This window comes from Garra rufa, chromosome 19 (genome assembly GCF_049309525.1).
Source record: "Garra rufa chromosome 19, GarRuf1.0, whole genome shotgun sequence".
NCBI classification, from domain to species: domain Eukaryota; kingdom Metazoa; phylum Chordata; class Actinopteri; order Cypriniformes; family Cyprinidae; genus Garra; species Garra rufa.
This window is the reverse complement of record NC_133379.1, coordinates 38,955,764-38,981,491: the sequence shown is the minus strand read 5'-3', so window position 1 is coordinate 38,981,491 and position 25,728 is coordinate 38,955,764. Positions and strand designations below refer to the sequence as shown.

The following is a 25,728-nucleotide window of genomic DNA, read 5'->3' as shown; positions in this document are numbered from 1 at the left end:
CTGAGAACAGTGAGGAGTAAGTTTTTTTCATATGGATTTTTAATTATACCATTGAATACATAAGCTTAAGCAACAAAATATTGTTTATTTTTGTTCAACCAAGTCCAACAGACCAGTGCAATATTGCCATTAAGTGTAGCAATAAGCTCGATGTGCTGCGGTGATATGCGAATTCCTTGTTGCATAGCTTGCACACAACCATGCTCTTATCGACGCTTCCATCCATTAGTTTTTTATAACAAAATTTCCCATCCACAGGGCCAACCAAAGCGGTCTCAACAGCTGCTTTGTCCATGTTCATTGTGGTTTGTTTTTGTCTGAACGCTAGTTGGTGCTCCAGTATAATAGGTCCGCCAAAACTCATCCAGTGAGAAACGTTCCGCAGTGCAAAAATAAGTGCGATTAAAATGCGTTAAAAAAATTTAACGCGTTATTTTTGTGTAATTAATTAATCTAAATTAACGCGTTAAAGTCCCGGCCCTAGTTAAAACATTTAAATAACATGAAAAAACAAGCTAGATTTGCATTATAAATAACTTTTAATCAATTTAACATCCTTGCTCCTTATTTCAAAAATCGTACTGATCCCAAACTTTTAAACACAGTATATACTATTCCTCAGTGTTCTCAGTCATGTGTCCGCTCTCGCTGTTCTCTGATTGGCAGGAGGAAGTTCTTGTGGCGACGTCCGGACCTCAGCGGAGCCGAATGGACAGATTGTTAGAAATTCTAAACAGCATGAGGAATAATAGCTGCGGCGTGGAGAAGCAGCTCACCACGTTCATGGAGGAAGCGCAAAATTCGGCCGACTCGGAGGAGACACTAAACGAGATCGTTCACACGATTTACCGCAAAGCAGTCAGCGACCGAAGTTTTGCAGCCACGGCGGCCAAACTCTGCGACAAGATGGCTCTGTTCATGGTGGAAGGAACCAAATTTCGTTCTCTGTTACTCAACATGTTACAGGTAAGAACTGAATGTTCAGAACTTATTTGATCACATTCAAGTTCTGCAGGTGTTCTTCTATTGGTCAGTACTGTGTCTGTGAGGACCAATCGGATTGCACGATTCACGGCTAGACATAATCCCACCTGCTGCTCGACCGCATCCATCTCAGCTCTTTCGTTCCTCTTTTGCATCTGCAATTTCTCTTCTTCCTCTTTTTCTAAAGGGCTTGAAGATGTGACTCACGCCCGCAATCCAGCTGAGTGACCCTGTACAATTTCCTCATTGTACAAAAGGGACTTTTTAGGCCCTGAACGCTTTCACCTCATTTTGAAATTATGAGTTTCTGAATGCAAGAAATAGTTCAAAATGAAATTCTGTCATCGTTTGCTCACCCTCATTTCCTGTAGAATGCAGAAAGTGAAGATTTTCTTTTTCTTCCTGTTTGGCCCTTTCCCTTATAATCAGCTGCAAAATGGCAAAAACACCTAAAAAGTGACTCACGCAATTTACATTTTGCATGAACAAGAACAGCCTGTTTTTTTCGAAAATGGTCATGACAAACTAAATTATGACTAACATTATGTGTGATCCAGTGTTAAAGTATTATTCATATGGCATTATAGACAGATGATTGAGCTCAGGAAAAGCACTATATATGTAAACTTTAGCACTATATATTGTAAACTTTATTTATGCTTAATGATAATATAATAATAATAATAATAATAATAATTATTATTATTATTATTATTATTATTATTACAGTTTTATTAATATTTGAAATTAGCTTTGTTTTCAGTTTTTAATTTAGTATAAGTTTAGTAATTTTTTATGTGCTTTGATTTTATTAAAATATTATACAAACATTTGGATTTAGTTTTCATTTATTTTATTCAATTTTACTTTTAGTAATTCTGGGCACTTTAAACTTATCTATTTTCTCAATTTTTAATTTTTGCTTACTTTTTGCGTATTGTCAGTTTTTATATACTTTTTTTAGTATATTTTACTAATTTTCTGTGCTTTGTCAATTTATGTTCATTCAAAAATCATGTTTTTTATTGTGCATACAAATTAATTTCAATCAAACTGCAGTTTTTAGATATAAAGTAAAAAAAATAGCTAAAAAATAATACAGCTAACTCACAATAAAACACAATAAAAACATAAAACAATAAAAAACATGATTTTTTTAAAATGAAAAATGTATGCACATACACACACTACCGCTCAAAAGTTTGGGATCAGTAAGATTTTTATTGTTTTTAAAAAAAATCTTATGCTCATTAAGGCTGTGTTCATTTGATCAAAAATACAGAAAAAGTGTAATATTGTTAAACATATTATGAACATTTTTTCTATATTAATATACATTAAAATCTAATTGATATCTGTAATTAAAGTTTCAGAATCATTACTCCAGAATTCATGATACGTTTTTGAGGATTCTTTGATCAATAAAAGGTTAAAAAAAACAGCATTCATTTGAAATAGAAAGGTTTTCTAACAATATATACTACTGTTCAAAAATTTGGGGTCAGTAAAATTTTATTCTTTCTCATTTTAAAATAATTAATAAATTAATGAAAAATTAATAAAAAGTGATAACATAGATGTATATTGTTAGAAAAGATTCATATTTTGAATAAATGCTGTTCTTTTTAACTTGTTATTCATCAAATAATCCTGAAAAAAATTTTTGGCAGCACAACTTGTTTGTTATACACAAACATGAAGAATCATGTGACACTGATGACTAGAGTAACAACTGACGAAAATTCAGCTTTGCATCACAGGAATAAATTATATTTTAAAGTAAATTACAAATTAAACCCATTATTTTATATTATAATAACATTTTGCAATATAACAGTTTTCTGTATTTTTGATCAAATCGATGCTTTAAATAGATCTTTAAATTCTTTAAAGCCGTAAGTAAATATTAAAGCTTTTTATTTGTTTTAATTATTTTGTGTGTGTGTGTGTGTGTGTGTGTGTGTGTGTGTGTGTGTGTGTGTGTGTGTGTGTGTGTGTGTGTGTGTGTGTGTGTGTGTGTGTGTGTGTGTGTGTGTGTGTGTGTGTGTGTGTGTGTGTACACAGCATGTCTCTGTCTCAGTCTGTCTGTGCTGTGGTTTCGGTGGTGAAGCTCTAAGTATTTTGTCATTGTTTTTGGGAACTGACTGTTAGACTCATTTCTCACTGTGATGTGACACCAGAACTCTGACCCGCTTCTGCTGCGGCCAAAACACACATCCTGCTCCACAGACACACACATAGACGACACACACAAATACACACAGACCAACACGCTGCATCTCGAACAAGCGCGATCATGTAAGCGTGTTAGTAACAGCATCGTGAAGCGAAGCTGCTGAAAGCAACTACCAACCTTTGATAAAACATACAAAATAATAATGTATAGCATTTCATTTTTGTTGCTGTATTTATTGATAGTTGTTCATGAGTGCCTTGTTTGTCCTGAACAGTTAAACTGCCTGCTGTTCTTCAGAAAAATCCTTCAGGTCCCACAAATTCTTTGGTTTTCCAGCATTTTTGTGTATTTGAACCCTTTCCAACAATGACTGTATGATTTTGAGATCCATCTTTTCACACTGAGGACAACTGAGAGACTCATATGCAACTATTACAGAAGGTTCAAACACTCACTGATGCTCCAGAAGGAAAAACAACGCATTAAGAGCCGGGGGTGAAAACTTTTGAACAGAATGGAGATGTGTGCATTTTTCTTAATTTGCCTAAATATCATATTTTACATGCTTATTTTACACACTTGCATGTTTTCCAGAAGACAAAATAAGTTTAATTTAACCTTGATCTTCAAACTGAAAAAGTTTTCACCTCCCGGCTCTTAATGCATGGTTTTTCCTTCTGGAGCATCTGTGAGTGTTTGAACCTTCTGTAATAGTTGCATATGAGTCTCTCAGTTGTCCTCAGTGTGAAAAGATGGATCTCAAGATCATACATTCATACAAGATCATTGTTGAAAAGTGTTCAAATAAACCCAAAGAATTTGTGGGACCTGAAGGATTTTTCTGAAGAACAGCAGGCAGTTTAACTGTTCAGGACAAACAAGGGACTCATGAACAACTATCACTAAACAAAATAAAACAGCTGTGGATCATTTAGGTAACAACACAGCATTAAGAATCAAGAGATTGTAAACTTTTGAACGGGGTCATTTTTATAAATTCAACTATTTTCTCGTACAGACTATATGTAAACATCTTTAATGTGAAATATATTTTTAAGGTCAGTATTAAATAAACAATAGCATGCATTTTGTATGATCCCGTTTATTTTGGTAAAATAATTAACATTCTGAAAGGGGATGTAAACTTTTGACCTTTTGAATTTGTATTTATTCATTTATTTTTGACAAAATGAAACATCCAATGTATGCAAATATATTATTCACATTTGATATAACTTGTACACTACATCTCACTTCATATTATTAGTTTATGTATAGAACATTCAAAAGTTAGGGGTGGGTAAGTTTTGTTTTTGAAAGAAGTCTCTTCTGCTCACCAGGGCTGCATTTATTTAATCAAAAATACAGTAAAAACAGCAAAAATTGGGAAATAATATTACAGTTCAAAAAAGCTGTTTTCTATGTGAATATATTGTAAAATGTAATTTATTCCTGTGATCAAAGCTGAATTTTCGGCATCATTACATTAGTCTTAAGTGTCACATGACACTCCTGAGATCATTCTAATATGCTGATTTGCTGCTTAGGAAACATTTCTGATTAGTATCAAGTGTAATTTAATTAATTATCATAATAATAATTATAGTATTATAATCAATGTTAATATGTAAATGTGTTGTAAAATGTAATTTATTCCTGTGATCAAAGCTGAATTTTCAGCATCATTACTGCAGTCTTCAGTGTCACATGACACTTCTGAAATCATTCTAATATGCTGATTTGATGCTTAGAAAACATTATCAAGCATAATTTAATTAATTATCATAATAATAATTATAGTATTATAATTATTGTTAATATTATAAATTATTATAATTATATTACGTTTAGTAACCCCGTTAACCCCATGTAAAGCGTCGGTTTGGAGTTTAATGCGTGCGTAGAGGTGGATGAATCATCCGGTTTGTCCTCACATAAACCATCTCTCTTCACCCGTCTGACGCTGGAGCAGACGCTTTCGTTCTGACGGGGTTATGTAACGGAGATACGCAGATGCGAGTGTCTCTGACCCCACTGAAAGGACACGTCTGCTCCGACTCATTTAGCAATCTGCCACAAACACACACCCGCAGCTTATCGGAGAACAGAAGAGCTGCCAGTGTGTGTGAAAGTCCATTCATAGTTAATATGTTTTTGTTTATACCCAACACTGCTTTTAAATGCCTGGTTGCTACGGATACGCTCATATGGGATGCTATTTGAAGTAAAAACTAAATCCTTCAGAAATGCTTCTGACGTCTTTATCTCTCCAGCATTTTTGGTGCAGAATTTAGTAATGGCATCATATTTGCTGAATGAGATCTAATACGTGCTTGTACTAATTTTGATGTGCTGATTACAAAAATACAGTACTAGTGTCTGTTTTGCTTTAGTGCGTCACACTTTTTTTTTTTTTAAATATGATGCATTTTGTAGCGTTTTTGCTTTCAGTGACCATTCATAAGCAGTGTTGGGGAAAGTTACTTTTAAAAGTAATGCATTACAATATTAAGTTACTCCCTAAGAAAGTAACTAATTACGTTACTTTTAATGGAAAGTAATGTGTGCGTTGTGTTACTTTTGTGTTACTTTTTAAGTCTGGGCAGGGCTTGCTTGTTTGTTTTTAATATAAAAAGTTCTATTTTTGGCAAATGTAAAAGCCTTTCCACACCAAAAGCCTCAGGCTTAGAGAAAAGTAAATTCATGTCTGTACAGTAGAACGCAGGAGAAGAAGGTTCAACACTCTTCATCAATAAAAAAAAAATTGAGGCACAAATGTTAGTTCATCTAATGTCATTTTCAGTGTTGGGGAAAGTTACTTTTTAAAGTAATGCATTACAATATTGAGTTACTCTCTAAAAAAAAAGTTACTCCCTAACATTACTTAGTTACTTTTTATGGAAAGTAATGCATTATGTTACTTTTGTGTTACTTTGTGCTTGTTTTTAATATAAAAAATATATATTTTTAGCAAATGTAAAAGCCCTTACACACCAAAAAGTGAAACGAATAAGCCTCAGGCTGAAGGAAAAGTAAATTCATGTCTGTACAGTAGAATGCAGGAGAAAGAGGTTCAACACTCTTCATCAATAAAAAAAAAATGAGGCACAAATGTTAGTTCATCTAATGTAATTTTCAGTGTTGGGAAAAGTTACTTTTAAAAGTAATGCATTACAATATTAAGTTACTCCCTAAGAAAGTAACTAATTACGTTACTTTTAATGGAAAGTAATGCGTGCGTTGTGTTACTTTTGTGTTACTTTTTAAGTCTGGGCAGGGCTTGCTTGTTTGTTTTTAATATAAAAAGTTCTATTTTTGGCAAATGTAAAACCCTTTTCACACCAAAAGCCTCAGGCTTAGAGAAAAGTAAATTCATGTCTGTACAGTAGAACGCAGGAGAAGAAGGTTCAACACTCTTCATCAATAAAAAAAATGAGGCACAAATGTTAGTTGATCTAATGTCATTTTCAGTGTTGGGGAAAGTTACTTTTAAAAGTAATGCATTACAATATTGAGTTACTCCCTAAAAAAGTAACTAATTATGTTACTTAGTTACTTTTTATGGAAAGTACAGTAATACGTTACTATTGCGTTACTTTTTAAATCTGGGCAGGGCTTGATTGTTTGTTTTTAATATAAAAAAAATATTTTTAGCAAATGTAAAAGCCCTTAAACACCAGTGTTGTTTTTGACAACCATCTTAGATTTAGTCTTAGTCTTAGTCTTTTGGACTAAAATGCTTCTTAGTTTTAGTCAAATTTTAGTCACTTCTATATGTGATAGTTTTAGTCCAATTTTAGTCGACGAAAAGTCAAAAAGGTTTTAGTCTAGTTTTAGTCGACGAAAAGTCAAAAAGGTTTTAGTCTAGTTTTAGTCAAAAAAAGGGAAAAAAGTAGTCTTTTAACAAATTAATGTAGGTCAGTAAGTATTTTGCTGTTGGGTAGTGTCACTTATAAGTTCTGAAAATAGCAGATCTATAGTTCAACACAATGTGAGCTTCCGGATCGACTATTTTCACCAATAATTACAATAATGAAGGAATGTTTTAGAACATAAAAGACAAACAAGGATGGAATGCTAAAACGGCTTGCCATACTAGTATAGAAAGAGTATTTAATGCTAAAACGGCTTGCCATAGCGTCAGATACTTTTTAAGTTTTAATTGGCATGCACAAGAAGCGGAAATGTCATGCATTTTAAACGTCTGACGGACCACCCAATAACATTTTCGTCTATTCTCGTCTCGTCAACGAAAACTCACACACGTCTCGTCATGTTTTAGTCATCAACGAGCCATTTTTATCTCGTCATCGTTTCGTTATCATCATGAAAAAAAGTGGCGTCAACGAAATGATTTCGTCATCGTCATCGTTGATGAAAACAACACTGTTAAACACCAAAAAGTGAAACGAATAAGCCTTAGGCTGAAGGAAAAGTAAATTCATGTCTGTACAGTAGACCGCAGGAGAAGAAGGTTCAACACTCTTCATCAATAAAAAAAAAATTGAGGCAAAAATGTTAGTTGATCTAATGTCATTTTCAGTGTTGGGGAAAGTTTCTTTTTAAAGTAATGCATTACAATATTGAGTTACTCTCTAAAAAAAAGTTACTCCCTAACATTACTTAGTTACTTTTTATGGAAAGTAATGCATTATGTTACTTTTGTGTTACTTTGTGCTTGTTTTTAATATAAAAAATATATATTTTTAGCAAATGTAAAAGCCCTTACACACCAAAAAGTGAAACGAATAAGCCTCAGGCTGAAGGAAAAATAAATTCATGTCTGTACAGTAGAACGCAGGAGAAAAAGGTTCAACACTCTTCATCAATAAAAAAAATGAGGCACAAATGTTAGTTCATCTAATGTCATTTTCAGTGTTGGGAAAAGTTACTTTTAAAAGTAATGCATTACAATATTGAGTTACTCCCTAAAAAAAAAGTTACTCCCTAACATTACTTAGTTACTTTTTTATGGAAAGTAATGCATTACGTTACTTTTGCGTTTGTTTTTAATATAAATTTTTTTTTTTTAGCAAATGTAAAAGCCCTTTCACTCCAAAAAGTGAAACGAATAAGCCTCAGGCTGAAGGAAAAGTAAATTCATGTCTGTACAGTAGAACGCAGGAGAAGAAGGTTCAACACTCTTCATCAATATAAAAAAAAAAAAAAATGAGGCACAAATGTTAGTTCATCTAATGTCATTTTCAGTGTTGGGGAAAGTTACTTTTAAAAGCAATGCATTACAATATTGAGTTACTCCCTAAAAAAAGTAACTAATTACGTTACTTAGTTACTTTTTATGGAAAGTAATGCGTTACATTACTTTTGCGTTACTTTTTAAATCTGGGCAGGGCTTGCTTGTTTGTTTTTAAGAAAAAAAGTACTATTTTTGGCAAATGTAAAGCCTTTTCACACCAAAAGCCTCAGGCTTAGAGAAAAGTAAATTAATGTCTGTACAGTAGACCGCAGAAGAAAAAATGTCAACTCTTTAGCAATAAAAAAAGGAAAACAAATGTTAGATTATCTAGAGTAAATTTTGCTTATTAGTATGGATGAATTGGATCATCGAAGGTCGGCAGCAAAGACATCGGTTAATAAAATGGGATTAAATACATAAAGGATATTTGTATTATTTAACATATTTAATTATTGCAGGTTTGCATTGAATTTCACTGTTTTTATTTATTTTAAGGAATACTGTTTTTGTTTTTTTAGTGAGTGAGATGAATTAATGCATGTTCACATTTATTCTAGAACTAAAGTAACATCTAACTCACAATTTCTCTCAACATAGGGACAGGAGAGCTTTTAATCAATAAATGGGGCAAAAAAGTTACTGGCGTTAATTGAAAAAGTAACTCCGATATTTTCTTGTCAATTAAAAGTAATGCGTAACATTACTAGTTACTTGAAAAAAGTAATCTGATTATGTAACTTGTAATGCGTTACCCCCAACTCTGTTCATAAGTGAATAAGTCTTCTTTCTGTGCGTCTGCAGAGAGATTTCACGCGGCGTGAGGAGCTGCAACAGACGGATGTGGAGTGCTGGCTGGGCTTCATCACGTTTTTGTGCGAAGTGTTCGGCACCATGAGGAGCAGCGCCGGAGAGCCTTTCAGAGTGCTGGTCTGCCCCATATATTCGTGTCTGAGAGAGGTACACAAACTACACAACACACAAAGTGAACAACACATCAACTACACACCGCAAAAAAACGCCGGAGGGAAGCATGCAGAATTTACTGCGAGCCGTCTCGCTCTGGTAGATGTGAAATTAAAACAACACAGTATCTCTGAGAAAAAGAGGAATGAACAACAGCCGGACAGTCACAGAGATGAAATCAACACAAACTTCCTATACTTTTAGTTCTGCTATTTAGAAACAGTATATATTTCCTATATGTGACCCTGGACAACAAAACCAGTCATAAGGTAAAATTTTACAAAACTGAGATGTATACATCATATGAAAGCTCAATAAATAAGTTTTCTATTGATGTATGGTTTGTCAGGATAGGACGATATTTGGCCGAGATACATCTATTTGAAAATCTGGAATCTAAGGGTGCAAAAAAATCAAAATACTGAGAAAATCACCTTTAAAGTTGTCCAAATTGAGCTCTTAACAATGCATATTACTAATCAAAAATTACATTTTGATATGTTTATAGTAGGAATTTTACAAAAAATCTTCATGGAACATGATCTTTACTTAATTTCCTAATGATTTTTGGCATAAAAGAAAAGTCAATAATTTTGACCCATACAATGTATTTTTGGCTATTACTACAAATATACCCCAGCGACTTAAGACTGGTTTTGTGGTCTAGGGTCACATATATCAACTCACCATAGACAGGGCGAGTTGCTGAACACTGGATAGATGTTTTTGATGTGTGAATGTGAATAGTTGGTTAAATGCATTTTTGTGATGGAGGTAATGGATTTTACATAGTTTGCAGATGATTTTCAGTAACTAACTCTAAAAAGAAAAATCTAATTGTTATTTTCCTTTTTTTTATTGGATGAAATTGCAATTGCAACTATAAAAAAAATATATATATATTATTTTGCCAAAAAAATGGATTGATATATTAAGTATATAATATAGTATATAATAATATAGAAAATGATGATACTAATAATAAATAAATGAATTAATTAGTAAATTCATAAATGGTATTTATTTTTCCTAGTGAAGTATTTTACTGTAAATTAAAAACATTTAAGAATTATTATTATTATTTTTATTTTATTTTTTGAGAGGGGGTAAAATATGAAACAAAATAAGACATGCTATTTCTATTGTAATATTTCACTGTAAAATAAAAAATAAGACATTTTAAGATATGTGAACGTTTTTATTAATAAAAACAATTTAATTTTAATAATATTATTGTCATTAGTTATGTGGCCAAAAAATAAATGTATATATCAATATGACTATAAATAATAATAATAATAATAATAATAGTATTAATAATTCTTTTACATTTTTTATTTACAGTGAAATATTACAATAGGAATAGGTCTTATTTTTAATATTTATAATATTAATACAATAACAACAACAATAATAAAAATAGTAATATTATTATTATTATTGAACATTTTTTACAAGTATTACAAAACTTGTTACTATTATTCTTATTTTGTTCAATATTTTATATATTAATAGAAATAATAATTCTTGAATATTTTTTAATTTACAGTCAAGTATTGCAATAGAAAATATTTTGTTTAATATTTTGTACAACAACAACAATAATAATAATAATATAAATAATAATAATTCTTGAATATTTTTTTTACAAATATTACACTAGGAATGTGTCTTATTTTTCAATATTTCATATAACAGCAACATTAAAAATAGTTCTTGAATATTTTTACAAATATGAAAATAGGAGTATTTCTTATTTTGTTTAATACAACATCAATAATTATTATTATTGAATATTTTTGTACAAATATGAAAATAGGAACATGTCGTCTTTTGTCTAATATTTTATATTATTATTATTATTATTAATAATAATAATAATAATAATAGTAATAATAATTCTTGAATTTTTTTTTTATTTACACTGAAATATTGCAATAGGAATTTGTCTTATTTTCTTCAATATTTTATATAATAATAATAGTAATGCTTTTACACATATTAGTATTATTACATATATTACACTAGGAATATTTTGTATATTTCTTATTTTGTTCAAGATTTTATATAATAACAGCAACAACAATAATAATAATAATTGTTATTATTATTCTTGAATCATTTTAAATTTACAGTGAAATATTGTGATAGGAATATATTTTATTCTGTTCAATATTTTATATAACAATAATAATAATAATAATAATAATACACTAGAAATATATAACAACAGTAATTTTTACAAATACGAAAATAGGAATATATCTTATTTTATTTTTAGATAACACGACCAACAACAATAATAATAAGAGTAATAATTTTCATTGAATCCTGCAGCTCTACAGGCAAGGTTGTTTAGAGTTGTGAAAGTTGCTGTATTTTCACAAAAAATCAAACTCTTCCATTTAAAAAAATCAGGCAAAATTCGTTTTTTGATAATCCCGTTCCTTTAAGACTTTAAGATGTTTTTTGTCTGGCAAAATGCCCTGATCGCTGTTGAATAGGGCTTCCCTGTCTGCGATGAATCCTGTCAGTTGTTCGGGTGATGACAGACGTGATCCGTCAAACGCCAGAGTTTGATTCTTCATCAAAGCGGCGTGATCTGGGTGAGAGTTCAGCGTGTGTTTGTGCCGTATGAATGCCGCTATTCAAGATCGCAGCCGGATTAACATCCCATTCGTCTCCCGTATCGGCACGTCCCGACACGACGGTCTGGGACTGGGAGTCCTAACAGGCGCTTTGTGTCGGTGTGTGACTGCGATTATGCCGTGTTTACAGGCCTGTCTCGGCCAGGTGTGAAGTGTGTGTTGTGTGCGCGGCGGACCGGCAGAGCAGGTTGCTTAATTACAGGTGATCCAGCTGTAGTTTGGAGCTGACAGGTGTATTTGGAGCGCTGAGGGTGTGGGAGAAAAGAAAAGACAGGATGAATGGAGGGAGGGAGAAAAGAGACCGTCTGTTGTTCATTTGAAAGCTGCTCGAGCTGAAGGGTTGGACGCGTCTCTGATCTTCTCGAACCCTTTTGTCGGATGCTTTTGTTCAGTTTCGTCACTTTTACATACAGTTGCATACAGTTAGTACTCATATACATGACAGTTTAAAAATCAGTCTGTAAAAGGACTTTGTATGCACTTTGTTTCTCAACTGAGGACCTACACACAAAAAAAACACTGCAGAATCTGCAAAATGTTAATTATTATGCAAAAATAAACGGGATTATACAAAATGCATGTTATCTTTTTATTTTGTACTGACCTGAATAAGATATTTCACATAAAAGATGTTTGCATATAGTCCACAAGAGAAAACAATAGTTGATTTTATTTAAAAATGACCCTGTTCAAAAGTTTACATACACTTGATTCTTAATACTGTGTTGTTACCTGAATGATCCACAGCTGTATTTTTTTGTTTAGTGATAGTTGTTCATGAGTCCCTTGTTTGTCCTGAACAGTTAAACTGCCTGCTGTTCTTCAGAAAAATCCTTCAGGTCCCACAAATTATTTGGTTTTCCAGCGTTTTTGTGTATTTGAACCCTTTCCAACAATGGCTGTTTGATTTTGAGATCCATCTTTTCACACTGAGGACAACTGAGGGACTCACATGCAACTATTACAGAAGGTTCAAACACTCACTGATGCTCCAGAAGGGAAAAAAAACATTTATTAAGACTATGGGGGGTTAAAACTTTTTTTAATTTGAAGATCAGGGTAAATTTAACTTATTTTGTCTTCTGGGAAACATGTAACTATCTTCTGTAGCCTCTAAAGGGCAGTACTAAATTAAAAAATATATGATATTTTGGCATAATAAGAAAAATGTATACATCTCCATTCTGTTCAAAAGTTTTCACCCCCTGGGTCTTAATGCATGGTTTTTCCTTCTGGCGCATCAGTGAGTGTTTGAACCTTCTGTAATAGTTGCATATGAGTCTCTCAGTTGTCCTCAGTGTGAAAAGATGGATCTCAAAATCATACAGTCATTGTTGGAAAGGGTTCAAATACACAAAAACGCTGGAAAACCAAAGAATTTGTGGGACCTGAAGGATTTTTCTGAAGAACAGCAGGCAGTTTAACTGTTCAGGACAAACAAGGGACTCATGAACAAATATTACTAAACAGAAAAACAGCTGTGGAAGTGTATGTAAACTTTTGAACGAGATCATTTTTTATAAATTCAACTATTATTTTTTGTTGTGGAATAACAAAAAAACAAAAAATAACATGCATTTTCTACGATTCCTCTTATTTTGGTAAAATGATTAATGTGTTGCTAATTTTGCAACTTTTGACTTCTTCAGTATATATATTTGAAATTATATTTTAATAAATTATTACATTTAAAAATATATAAATTATATATTTGCAATGATAATTTATCTTCTCAAGGGTCCAAGAACGCACTATTAAATACAGTATTTTTACATTTATATTACATTTATGCATTTTGAAGTCATTTTTATCCAATGTGACTTACAAAAGGAGGAATGCACAAGCAGATGAGTTTGTTTGCTCATCAGTTTTGGAGAAATTTTGCATCACTCACCACCAATAGATCCTCTGCAGTGAATGGGTGCCATCAGAATGAGAGTCTAAACAGCTGATAAAAACATTACAATAATCCACACCACTCTAGTCCATTAATTAACATCTTGAGAAGCCAAAAGCTGTGTGTTTGCAAGAAACAATTCCATCAATAAAACGTTTCGTTTTTGACTTTAAACCATTGCTTCTGGCTAAGATATGAGTCCATAATCCATAACACTTTCTCCAATGAAAAAGTCCATCTCCTGTTGTCTCACATATTTGTTTAGAGCTGTTTTGGCTTGTAAACGGTGCTTGATTTGTGCAGATTTCTCTCCTGATTCAGACCAGACCACTTTTTCATTGCAGAAAGCACGAATATTAAGTTTGAAGTTGAAAAAGTCTTAATAACGGATTTGTTTCTTACTTCTTGTTACTTACTTTTTTTGGCTTCTCAAGATCTCAAGACCTCAGGCCTTCAAGGATGTAGATGAGTTTGTTTCTTTATCAGATTCAGAGAAATGTAGCATTCCGTCACTTGCTCTCTAATGAAGTGAATGGGTGCCGTCAGAATGAGAGTTCGAACGGCTGATAAAACAACAAGAACTGATAAGCTGGAGTGGTGTGGATTACTTGTGGAGTATTGTCATGTTTTTATCAGCTGTTTGGACTCTCATTCTGACGGCACCCATTCACTCCAGAGGATCCGTTGGTGAGCAAGTGATGCAATGCTGCATTTCTCCAAACCTGATGAAGAAACAAACTCATCTACATCTTGGATGGCCTGAGGGTGTGGATATTTTCAGCATATCTTCATTCTTGGATCTATTCCTCTAAGGGATTGTTTTTTACACACGTATATAATCATTAAATCCGTCTCTTAGTGGTAGTGTAGAGTTTGACCATGTAGGATGATGTTAATTTTTGTCTGTAGGGAGGTAATTACAGTCTGTCTGATGAAGGCTGTGCATCTTTCTGATGTTGATTGTGATGTGGACGTGTGTTGGTGTGTGAGGTTAGTTTGAGGTGGTTTCTGTAACGTGAGCTCTGCTCTTTCTCTCCGGGGACGTCATTAAGGGCTGTATAACTCTAGACCTAAAGCAGCCGTTACTCTGGAGACCAGAACGACGAGACCCCATCAGTAATTACCCCAGACCACCAGGACTAGAACCCTCTAGACGCCAATATACATGTTCACTCCTTCAAACGCCGCGGGCCATGACTTCACGTCTGCTATATCATAGCATATAGATTCAGACAGTTTCTCTGGAAATATATTTTGGATTTTTCTCAGTGGTTTTCTGTTATAATATGCTGCTTTGTAAGGGTCCTTCAGTCTTTCCAGGTGAAATTTTAATGTAGAGAGAAAGTTTTAAAACTGATTTCCCACAGTTGAGGGAAAGATGAAGATATGCAAGAGCTTAAGGCTGGAAATGTCATGAATGTAATGAAATTTTACATTCAAGGAATTATATATTTGGAATTTTTTTTTAAAGACGTCTCGTTTTCTCATCAAGGCTGCATTTATTTAAGCAAAAATACAGTAAAAATGTGAAATATTTTTACAATTTAAAATAACTGTTTTCTATGTGAATATATTGTAAAATGTAATTTATTTCTATGATCAAAGCTACATTTTCAGCATCATTACGCCAGTCTTCAGTGTCACACGACCCTTCAGAAATCATTCTATTATGCTGATTTGCTTCTCAAGAAACATTCTGATTATTTTCAGTGTTGAAAACAGTTGTGCTGCTTCATATTTTTGTGGAAACTGTGATAAAACTTTAAAAAATAGCATTTACTTTGTCTTTACTGTAATTTTTTGATCAATTTAATGCATCCTTGCAGAATAAAAGCTTAAAACTTTTCATTAAACATTATTTTATTTTATTTATTTTAGAAAGAAAAGTTTTAAAACAGATTTCCCACAGTTGAGGGAAACATGCAGATATATGTGAGATTTTTAAGGCTGGAAATGTTATGAATATATTGAAATCTTACAGATAAGGAAGTATCTATTGTAGAATATATAACATATATACTGGTCAAAAGTTTGGGGTTATTGTGATTTTTAATGTTTTTTTAAGACGCCTCATTTTCTTACCAAGGCTGCATTTATTTAATCAAAAATACAGTAAAAATGTGAAATATTTTTACCATTTAAAATAACTGTTTTCTATGTGAATATGTTATAAAATGTGATTTATTTCTTTGATCAAAGCTGAATTTTACTTTATTTTATTTTTTATTTACTTTTGCTTTCATTTACTTTTTATTGTTTTGTTTTATTTTATTTTACTTTAGTTTAGTTTATTTTACTTAAATTTACTTTTTATTATTTTATTTTATTTTATTTTACATCAAGTAATCAGAAAACAAAATCTAAACAGCAAAGCTTGCCTTGACTCCCAGACCAGCTCTGCCATCTGTTTAACATCCGGCTAATTGACATTAATCTTGCATGTTATCTTTCATTGCACATTATCTTTAATTTTTTCGAGAACCAAGACTAAAACTAAAGGCATCGTATTGTCTTCTGAAACCAAAGAGTGATGTAGTATGTAGAATTATACTGTAATATTCACTACACGAAGAACCAGATTGTCAGGAGCCAGTTACATACAAAGTCTTAAAGGAACAGTAACAGTTTAAATTTTACGTAATAACTTTGAGTAACATTATAGGTAAACATTAGGCAAACAAGTGTAGATTGTATGGCTTAAAGTAGCTGATCTGTGTAAATGTCTGCTGTAGTGTTATGGATAGTGCTGTTGTGGTCACCGATGAGTGAAGTCAAGTATATTTTGAAGGGCGAGTCTGTTTGAATGAGATTCCTGGTTTTTGTGGCTTTGTGCAGGAGCTGTCAGCTGTTTTCTGAGACAGAATCCAGAGCCGCTCGCGTCAGCTTTGATCAGCGCCGTTCGTCAGCCCCTGCAGGCCCCCTGCTTTACAAAGGGCTGCCTGTGTCACCGCCTGAGCGCTTTTCCCACTCGCCGCTCTGCTAGTCATCTTAGTAGATCTCTTCAGACGCTTATATACACACACAGATCCTTCAGGGGCGAGAACCTCAAAAATAACCAAATATGTTAGCCCATATAATTTGATATCAATATTTATCACAATATTATTTTCATACCATTAATAGGTAAAGAAATGCATTCCATATTTTTGTTTGACCTTATGAAAAAAGTAAACGTCAGAGAATAAGCTGGCTTTTCATAAGGATACATTAATTCATTTTTATTTTTCTGGTTTCTGTGTGTTCTTTAGATTTTTTTTTTTTTTGTAGATTCAGAAAAAAATGCAAAAAGGTTATAAAATGTTATGTTATAAAATTATGAAATAATTTAATTTTAACAACTGAATCAATCTTTTAAAGAGTAATGAAATGAAAATACATTATAACAATTAATGTACAACAAAAAGTTGCATTTTTTTATGTTTTGTCAAATAAGGTGCTGCACACCAGAACTTGTATTTAAAAAAAGAAATAAATATTTTGGTTGTATGATATTACTTAACAAATTAAATTAATAATAATATTTAATAATAATTATCATTATTATTAGCAATAGCAACAAATACAATAATAATATGTATTAAATAAATATTATTGTTTTGTAAGGAATATCATAAACCAATATATAATAATAATGTTAATAATAACAGTGATATTTTAAATAAACATTATTATTTTGTAAGGAATATCATAAATCCAATATATAATAATAATAATAATATCAATAATAATAATAATGATAATTATTATTATTATTATTATTATCAACAGACACAAAATAATATTTATTAAATAAATATTATTGTTTTGTAAGGAATAACAAAAACAATATATAATAATAATATTAATAATAATGTTAGTAAATAAACATTGATGTTTTGTAAGGAATATTATAAATCCTATTAGCAACAGATATAATAATAATAATATTTCTTAAATAAATAGTATTGTTTTGTAAGGAATATTATAAAACCCAGATATAATAATAACAATACATGTTTTAAAACATTTTATAAGTATAATAATAATAATAATAATATCAGCAACAAATACAATATTTTTGTTTATTATTATTATTATTATTATTATTATGAACAACTGCAACAAATAAGACAATATTTATTTCTATTATGATAAATATTTAATAAATAAATACTGTTGTTTTTAAGGAATATCATAAAACCAGGATGTTTTTAATAATAATAAAAAATGTGAATGTATTTAATCATAATTATTATTAATATTATTATTACTTTTCTTTATTACTTTTACCTTTACTTAAAAAAAAATGTGTAAAATTTACAGTAAAAAAACTGGCACACTGGCTGTGATTGCCAAAATTTAACCGTTAAAAAATACGGTAGCAACTTTTCAGTTTTTACGGGTGTTTTTTTTTTACAGTGTTGATCTGGTTCTCTACTATAGTAACGGATTTCTTTCATGAATTCGCCAAGTTAAAGCAAATGTTGATTAAGCTCAGCTCTAGGCTTTGAAGATCCAGTCAATATGCAGAATCATCTCAAGTCATGGTGTGTTTGTAATGCTGTGTCGTCACTCTGTCACAACAATGCCAAAAGAAGAACTGTCGGCTCATTTCTGAATGAAATTTGAGTCATTAATGACTTATCATGATTTGAAGTTCGTGTGTCTCTGCGTCGTATCAGCGATTCGGCATTACACAAACGCGTTAGCCAAGACCAAAAGAACATTCTTACATAACGTCAAATGACATAATCGCGTCTGTTACGGGAAAAGACAGTCGAACATATGGGAAACCAGACCACAGGGTTTAAATATGCTCGCAATATTGTGAAACGCATAATGCGGTGAACATTAATGCATGCATTTGTTTCGTTTTTGAAGTATACAGGTGCACATCTCTTCTTTCGTTTTGATTGCATTCATGCATTGAATATTATGTTTGCACCGAAGTGAACTGTTCTGTTTTCTATTTGAAATTCCCTTTCACACACAGAAATAAGTGTTGCATAAGGCTCAGTTGCAGAATAATAAAGTGTATTTGTCCTGTCGAGTGAGTTGCACTTCTGCTTTTGTGGTCGGAGCCATTGCTCTTCTGTCTGTCGCAGCAGTCGTCTGGGGTTCAGACTGCGACGTGGTTGATATTGCTCTCGCTGGCGTCTGTCGGCTCGTGGTTTTTGAGGAACGGTGAAAGAGGAAGTGAAAGATGATTGGTGTAGTGATGTGTGGTCTATATATACGTCTGGATTACCAGCAGTGACCTCCTGAAAGATGAAGTCTGTTAAACACGCGAGACGAGATGCAGATTAATGATCCATGCACTAGTAGCTCAAACACTACACACACAAAAAAAAAACATTATTTTTATTCCATACTAATGAAAACAAAAAGGTCTGAAATACACATTTAAGTGTTTATTTTATTGCACTTCATTAATAGCGCCTGTAGGATTCAATTACAATTTTACTGAGGGGTTTGCTCATATATGATTTGTTTGATTTTATACATCATTTTATTTCTAAAAACATTTTAAAAATGTTTTCTTACTTATGGAGTGATAAAAAGAGAAATCCAAAATCCTTTCTGTAAAATCAGTTAGAAGAAGAATATTGTTTGGATTTCTGTTCTGGAAATGCATACAAATGAGTAAAATATTAATTAGATGATGCATCATTTGCATATTTAAACATAACATTTAAAAAGCTTTGTATATAAAAACAATTAATTTTACTAATTGTATGGGGAATATACTATAGTTTTACCATGTTCACCTGTAGTAGTACTACTAATAATAGCAGTTATTAATATTAACAACGACAATAAATAATAATAATATGGATTAAAATGTGTTAATTAATTAATAATAATCAAAATAATACATATTTTAATTAGGGCTGTCAAAAATAACGCGTTAACGGCGTTAATTATTTTGTTGTTGTTAATTACGTCAAATTTTTTAACGCATTTCACACATGCGCAGAGTGACGAATTATTTGTCAGGAAAGTGGTTGGGGAGCTAGAGGCGAGATGGAGCAAGGTGAGCCTATGGACGGATTCAAATATAAAAAGAATGATGATGGTACAGTTAACAAGTACAAGCCTGGGCGACAGCCCCTCTGCAACTGGAGTGGTTAGCCAAGCTTAGGCCCGGTTCTACTGGGGTAGACAGTGCTATATACCCTCAAACGAAAGCAAACAATTGAAGATCTGGCAAACAATCCAGCGTTGTTCATCTCCTGACTAAGTGTAGACGCGATGTAAATAAAAGATTCATTGTGTAGTTTAGAAAGCTTTATTGATTATAACGGAACGTTGTGAGATCTCTATGAACTAAGATTTGTGACGCTTTTAGTGATAATAAAGGGAGCGCGCTTTGCACTTTCCATGCCATAATCCATTCAGAATTTGAATGAAACTTTCGTTTTTCTTATGTTTTGGGAATTAAATCTGCATAGTTATGCTGGGTTCATTCTCGAAAGAGCGGTGACTGACACAGTGACAGAGTGGAGAGTGGAAGATACATAAAGCCGCTTTGCAGGTCATCGAGGCACCAGCTCAATCATTTGCATTTTTTCAGTGGAAGCAATTTAAAATTATCCGTCATTTTTGCTCGCAAAGGAAAAAGTAATACACCAAAAAACGTTGCAGTGTTTTTATAAAATAAAGAAAACAAAAATGATGCGCTTTCTGTCGTCTCGTTCTTGAACAGGAGTGCTTAACAAAAATAAAGCTAAATGCATGCCTCACAGACATGATAAACATATCTATAGAAAGTTTTAAATTATTACTTAACGAAATAAAACAAATCTAAAACAAAAACTTGTTTAATATGTAATCCTTAACGATAAATTTCTCTCTCAAGGCGCGTCCAAAAATGAGATTGCAGGATCTTTGCGACATTGACTCACATTGACTACACTTTATTAATAAATAATTCAGATATGTCCTTACTCTTTCCCCGACACATTTATTATTTATTTTTGCCGGTATTTTGTGGCAAGTTTCAGCCTACTGCGTGCGATTGAACGCGGATCTCTTCCAGTTGCGCCATCCGTGCCGTTGTCGAAAGTAAAAGCGAAAGTCTCGTGTTGTTTCCACCAGCGCGACATAATTGATGAATGTCTAAAATATAAAAAATAAGGAGTAGCCTAAAACAGGCCCGATGCGGGCCCTGGCATAATATGAAAATGTGAAAATTATGTATCTGTGTCCTGTTATTTATATTTTGGTATGCATTTCAGAAAAAAAATGGTTAGGATTCAGGTGTCGTTGCAAATAGTGATTAATCTTGATTAATCCACTGAAAAGTCTGATTAATCTGATTAAAAATTTTAATCATTTGACAGCCATAATTTTAATACTTATGTGTAGTATGTGTAGTAGTAATAACGGCAATAAATATAATTAATAATAATAATATTTTAAGAAATATCATAAAACCAAGATTTATTTAGTAGTAATAATAATAATAAAATAAAATAACTAAATGAATACATATTTTTTCTATTTCAAAAGATAAAAAAATAAAATACTAAAAGCTTCATTTCTAAATATTTTATAATATAAATATTATATTATTTTTTATTCTTATTCTTATTTTTTTGTTATTAATAGTATAATCTCAAAATTGACCTGCCTGAAAAAAATGACTACTACTACTACTAATAATAATAATAATAATAATAATAATAATAGATATTAAAATGTGTTTTAAAAATAATGAATAAGAAGTAGTAGTAGTAAATTAATAATATTAATAATAATAATAATATATTTTAATACATTCTATTACCTATTGCCTATTTATTTATTTAGTAAGTTAGTTTGTTAGTTATGTAGGTATTATAACATAAATAAATTAATAAAAAAAATTTTTATATATATTTTAAAAGACAAATTAAATACTAAAAGTTGAATTTTTTCATTATTTTTTTTTTCCATTATTTATATCTTTGACATTTGAAATAAATCCATGTTTTAATAGTATAATCTCAAAATATTACTACTACTACTACTACTACTACTACTACTAATAATAATAATAATAACAGAATGATATTAAAAAAAACATTTAATTAATGACAATAGTAGAAGTAATAATATTAATAATAAAAATATATAATACATTCTATTACCTATTTCCTATTTATTTATTTAGTAAGTTAGTTAGTTAGTTAGTTAGTTATGTAGTTACTATAAAATAAATACAATTAATTAATACATATTTATTTACATTTACATTCTAGAAGTTGCATTTCTAAATAATCTTATTTATTTATTTATTTATTTATTTTTCCATTATTTATATTTTTGACATGGAATTATATCCATGTTTTAATACATTCTGTTATAATAATGATTAGTATCATCTCAAAATTGACCTGCCTAAAAAAAACTATATATTTATTTATTTGTTTATTTATTTATTTATTTATTGGTTTATTTATTTATTACAGCAACAAATACAATAATACTACTAATAATACAAATAATAATGTTGTTGTTGTTTTTTAATAATATCATAAAACCAAGGTTTCTATTATAATAATATCTAGTGATAATAGGTAGCAATATATATTAGTTACAGTTTTTACTTTATTCACCTATAATGTCTGTTGTTGACTTAAATATAGACTCTGGATGCAGTGGATAAAATCATCAAGTGGCTAAAGTGAGATGTGTTTTCTGTGTTTTAGCTGCTGGAGTCTCCGGAGGTGAAGGAGGACGCTGTGCTCTGCTGTTCTATGGAGGTGAGTTGAACACGTTCACAATGAATGAAAGACTTGAGACTAATGACTGGCCTAAACCCTCATTTGACTGTGTGTCTAATTAACTGTTTCATCAGAAGAAGATGCTTTCACCCAACAGTGGATCTAGTGTTGTGCTCGTTTAGAAATGCAAGCGGTTTGTTTGTTTGTTTGTTTGTTTCTTTTCCTTCCGTTTTGGTTTGTTTTCTCAGTTGTTTACAGCTGTGAAAGGGCACGTGTTCATACGGCACATGTTCTTGTGTTCTGCTCAACAGAATGCAGAAGTTTTAAGACGTGTCTTCAGTGGCCAGATTTACCAGCATTTATTCACAACAAAGCCTAGATGAAAATAACATTTATCTTATGAAATATATACTGTAAAATAATCTCATTGAAAAAATTCTGCTTCAAAGAGAAATAATAATGAAAAAATAAAAGATTTAAATGTATAAGTAAAATTACATTTATTTATTTATTTATTTGTCTTTGCAAATGGAATAATTATACCTATTTATTTAGTTAAATAATAAATTAAATACATATTTATTTATTAAATAACTAAATATTTTTCTATTTTATCTATTATATATAAATTATATATACATTTTAATTTTATACATAAAATAATAATTAAAAAAAAATATATATATTTATTTATTTACCTACTTGTGTTTTTGGGGGAAAAAAATCTATATGTATACTTTTAATGCATCAAATATATTTAAAAAATAAAACAGACTTTTAAAAATGAGAGTTTGGCATTGCACAATAAATAAATAAATTAATTAATTAATTAATTAATTTTATTCATAAAATAACAAAAAAAATACCAAAAGATAAAAATAAATCCAATTTTATATAAAAGCATTATTTATATATATATATATATATATATATATATATATATATATATATATATATATAATTATATAATTATATATTATATAAAATTCTATAAATTAAATATTACAAATTATATATACATTTAAATTTTATATATAAAATAATACAAATTAAAACAATATGTATTTATTTATTTAGTTACCTATTTGTGTTTGTGGAAAAAAATCTCTATATGTATATATTTATATATCAAATATATTTAAAATATAAAACAGACATTTAAATGTATAATTATTATATTTTATACATAAAATAATAAAAAACATGTATTTATTCCTTTACATATTTGTGTTTGCAGGGTAAAAAAATCGATATGTATATATTTAAATAATCAATTATATTAAATGTTTAATTATTACACTAAATGATGGCACAGTGAAGAAAAATGTGAGTTTGACATTGCACAATAAATTAATACATTTTATTTATAAAAAAATAAATAAAATAAATCCTATTTCAAAAGATAAAAAATAGAATATTACAAATTTATATAAAATTCTATAAATTAAATATTAAAATTATATATACATTTTTTATTTTATAAATTTAATAAAAGATATATGTATTTATTTATTTATTTACATATTTGTGTTTGCAGGGGAAAAATCGATATGTATATATTTAAATAATCAATTATATTCAAAATATAAAACAGACTTTTAAATGTTTAATTATTACACTAAATGATGGCACAGTGAAGAAAAATGTCAGTTTGGCATTGCACAATAAAATAATACATTTTATTTATAAAATTTTTTTTTTTTAAATCCTATTTCAAAAGATAAAAAATAGAATATAACAAATTTATATAAAATTCTATAAATATTAAAATTATATGTACATTTTTTATTTTATAAATTAAATAAAAAAATATATTTATTTACATGTTTGTGTTTACAGGAAAAAATCGATATGTATATATTTGGTATAATTTAAAACATGTATATGTATAATTATTACACTACATGATGGCACATTGCAAAAAATGTGAGTTTGTCATTGCACAAAAAAATAAATAATTGTATATAATATAAATAATATCCAAATATATACAAATACATCATTGTGTACTTCACTGTGGCTCATCTGCCCACAAACCGGATCATCAGCAGACAGTCTGTCTGGACGTCCGACAGCTCCGTCCAGTCTCTCTCTCTCTCTCTCTTTCTCTCTTTGTCTCTGTCTGTCTCTCTCTCTCTCTCTCTCTCAGACTAGCATCTGTTTCTCTGTACCCCCTGTGGAGTTGACCTCTGACCCTTGCTTGAGCCTGAGTGTGTCCGTCTCCCTTTGAACATCTTATTTCCTCTCAGAAACCACTCAGTGATTCCTGCTCTCTCTCTTTGTCTGTCTTTCACCAGCCCTCTTTAAACGAGTATTACAGGATATTTTGGAGTAAATGTTGATGTAGCGCATCCGTGACGTGCTGTCAGTCCACAGACTGAATCTCACATAAAGCATCCAGGTTGCATCAAAATGCATTTTGCATGAAGAAAAAGAAGCCAGTTTTTATTTGTGACCTTTTTTCATGACCTTTAAACCCCACTCTCGTAGTTACGTCACATAGATGCTGATGAGTTTGAGTGTAATTTTGCACAAGCGATGAATATCACAATACATAAATACAGATACAATTTAATTAATACATTATTGTTTTTTTTATTATTACTTTTCATTAGAGTCATGATAGTAATCAGATGTTACAAAACAAGTTGTTTTTTTGCATTTTCATTTAGTGTTATTACATTTTTTCAATTAATTTTATCGAATTAAATGTCACAAAAATAATATTAAATAAATTATAAAATATAATTATGAAATAAGTAAAAATCAAAAAAGTTACTTAATTTTTAAGTGTAATATAGTTTAATATAAATATATATTAAACTATATATATATATATATATATATAAAAAGTTTATATAGTTATAAGTTTATATATATATATATAATTTAGTAGTGTGTATGTCTTTAGGTAATTTTTATTTTTGTTTTTTAATTAATTAATTTATTAATAATTTTTAATTTATTTATTAATAATGTTCATCTGATTTTAAATTTTAATGATTATTTATTTATTTTTCTTTATCTTTTTCTTAATTTTTTTTTAATGAATTCAAATTAAATTTGACAGAAATACTATCAAATAAATTATTTAAAAAATCATCATAAAATAAGTAAAAATAAAAAGGTTATTTAAGTTTTTTTGCTTTTAATATTTAGTTTTGTGAATTATTTTT

The 25,728-nt window shown here is 30.2% G+C and overlaps 1 protein-coding gene across 1 annotated transcript in view; it reads left to right on the top strand.

Moving 5' to 3' along the window:
- The window catches only part of ctif (CBP80/20-dependent translation initiation factor), a 75,508-nt gene that overhangs the window by 47,420 nt on the left and 2,360 nt on the right, over positions 1-25,728 (top strand). The window contains exons 10-12 of the mRNA XM_073824060.1: positions 667-966; positions 9,159-9,314; positions 22,538-22,591. Of these exons, the coding sequence (XP_073680161.1) occupies positions 667-966; positions 9,159-9,314; positions 22,538-22,591 (510 nt within the window). The remainder of the gene's footprint in view (positions 1-666; positions 967-9,158; positions 9,315-22,537; positions 22,592-25,728) is intronic.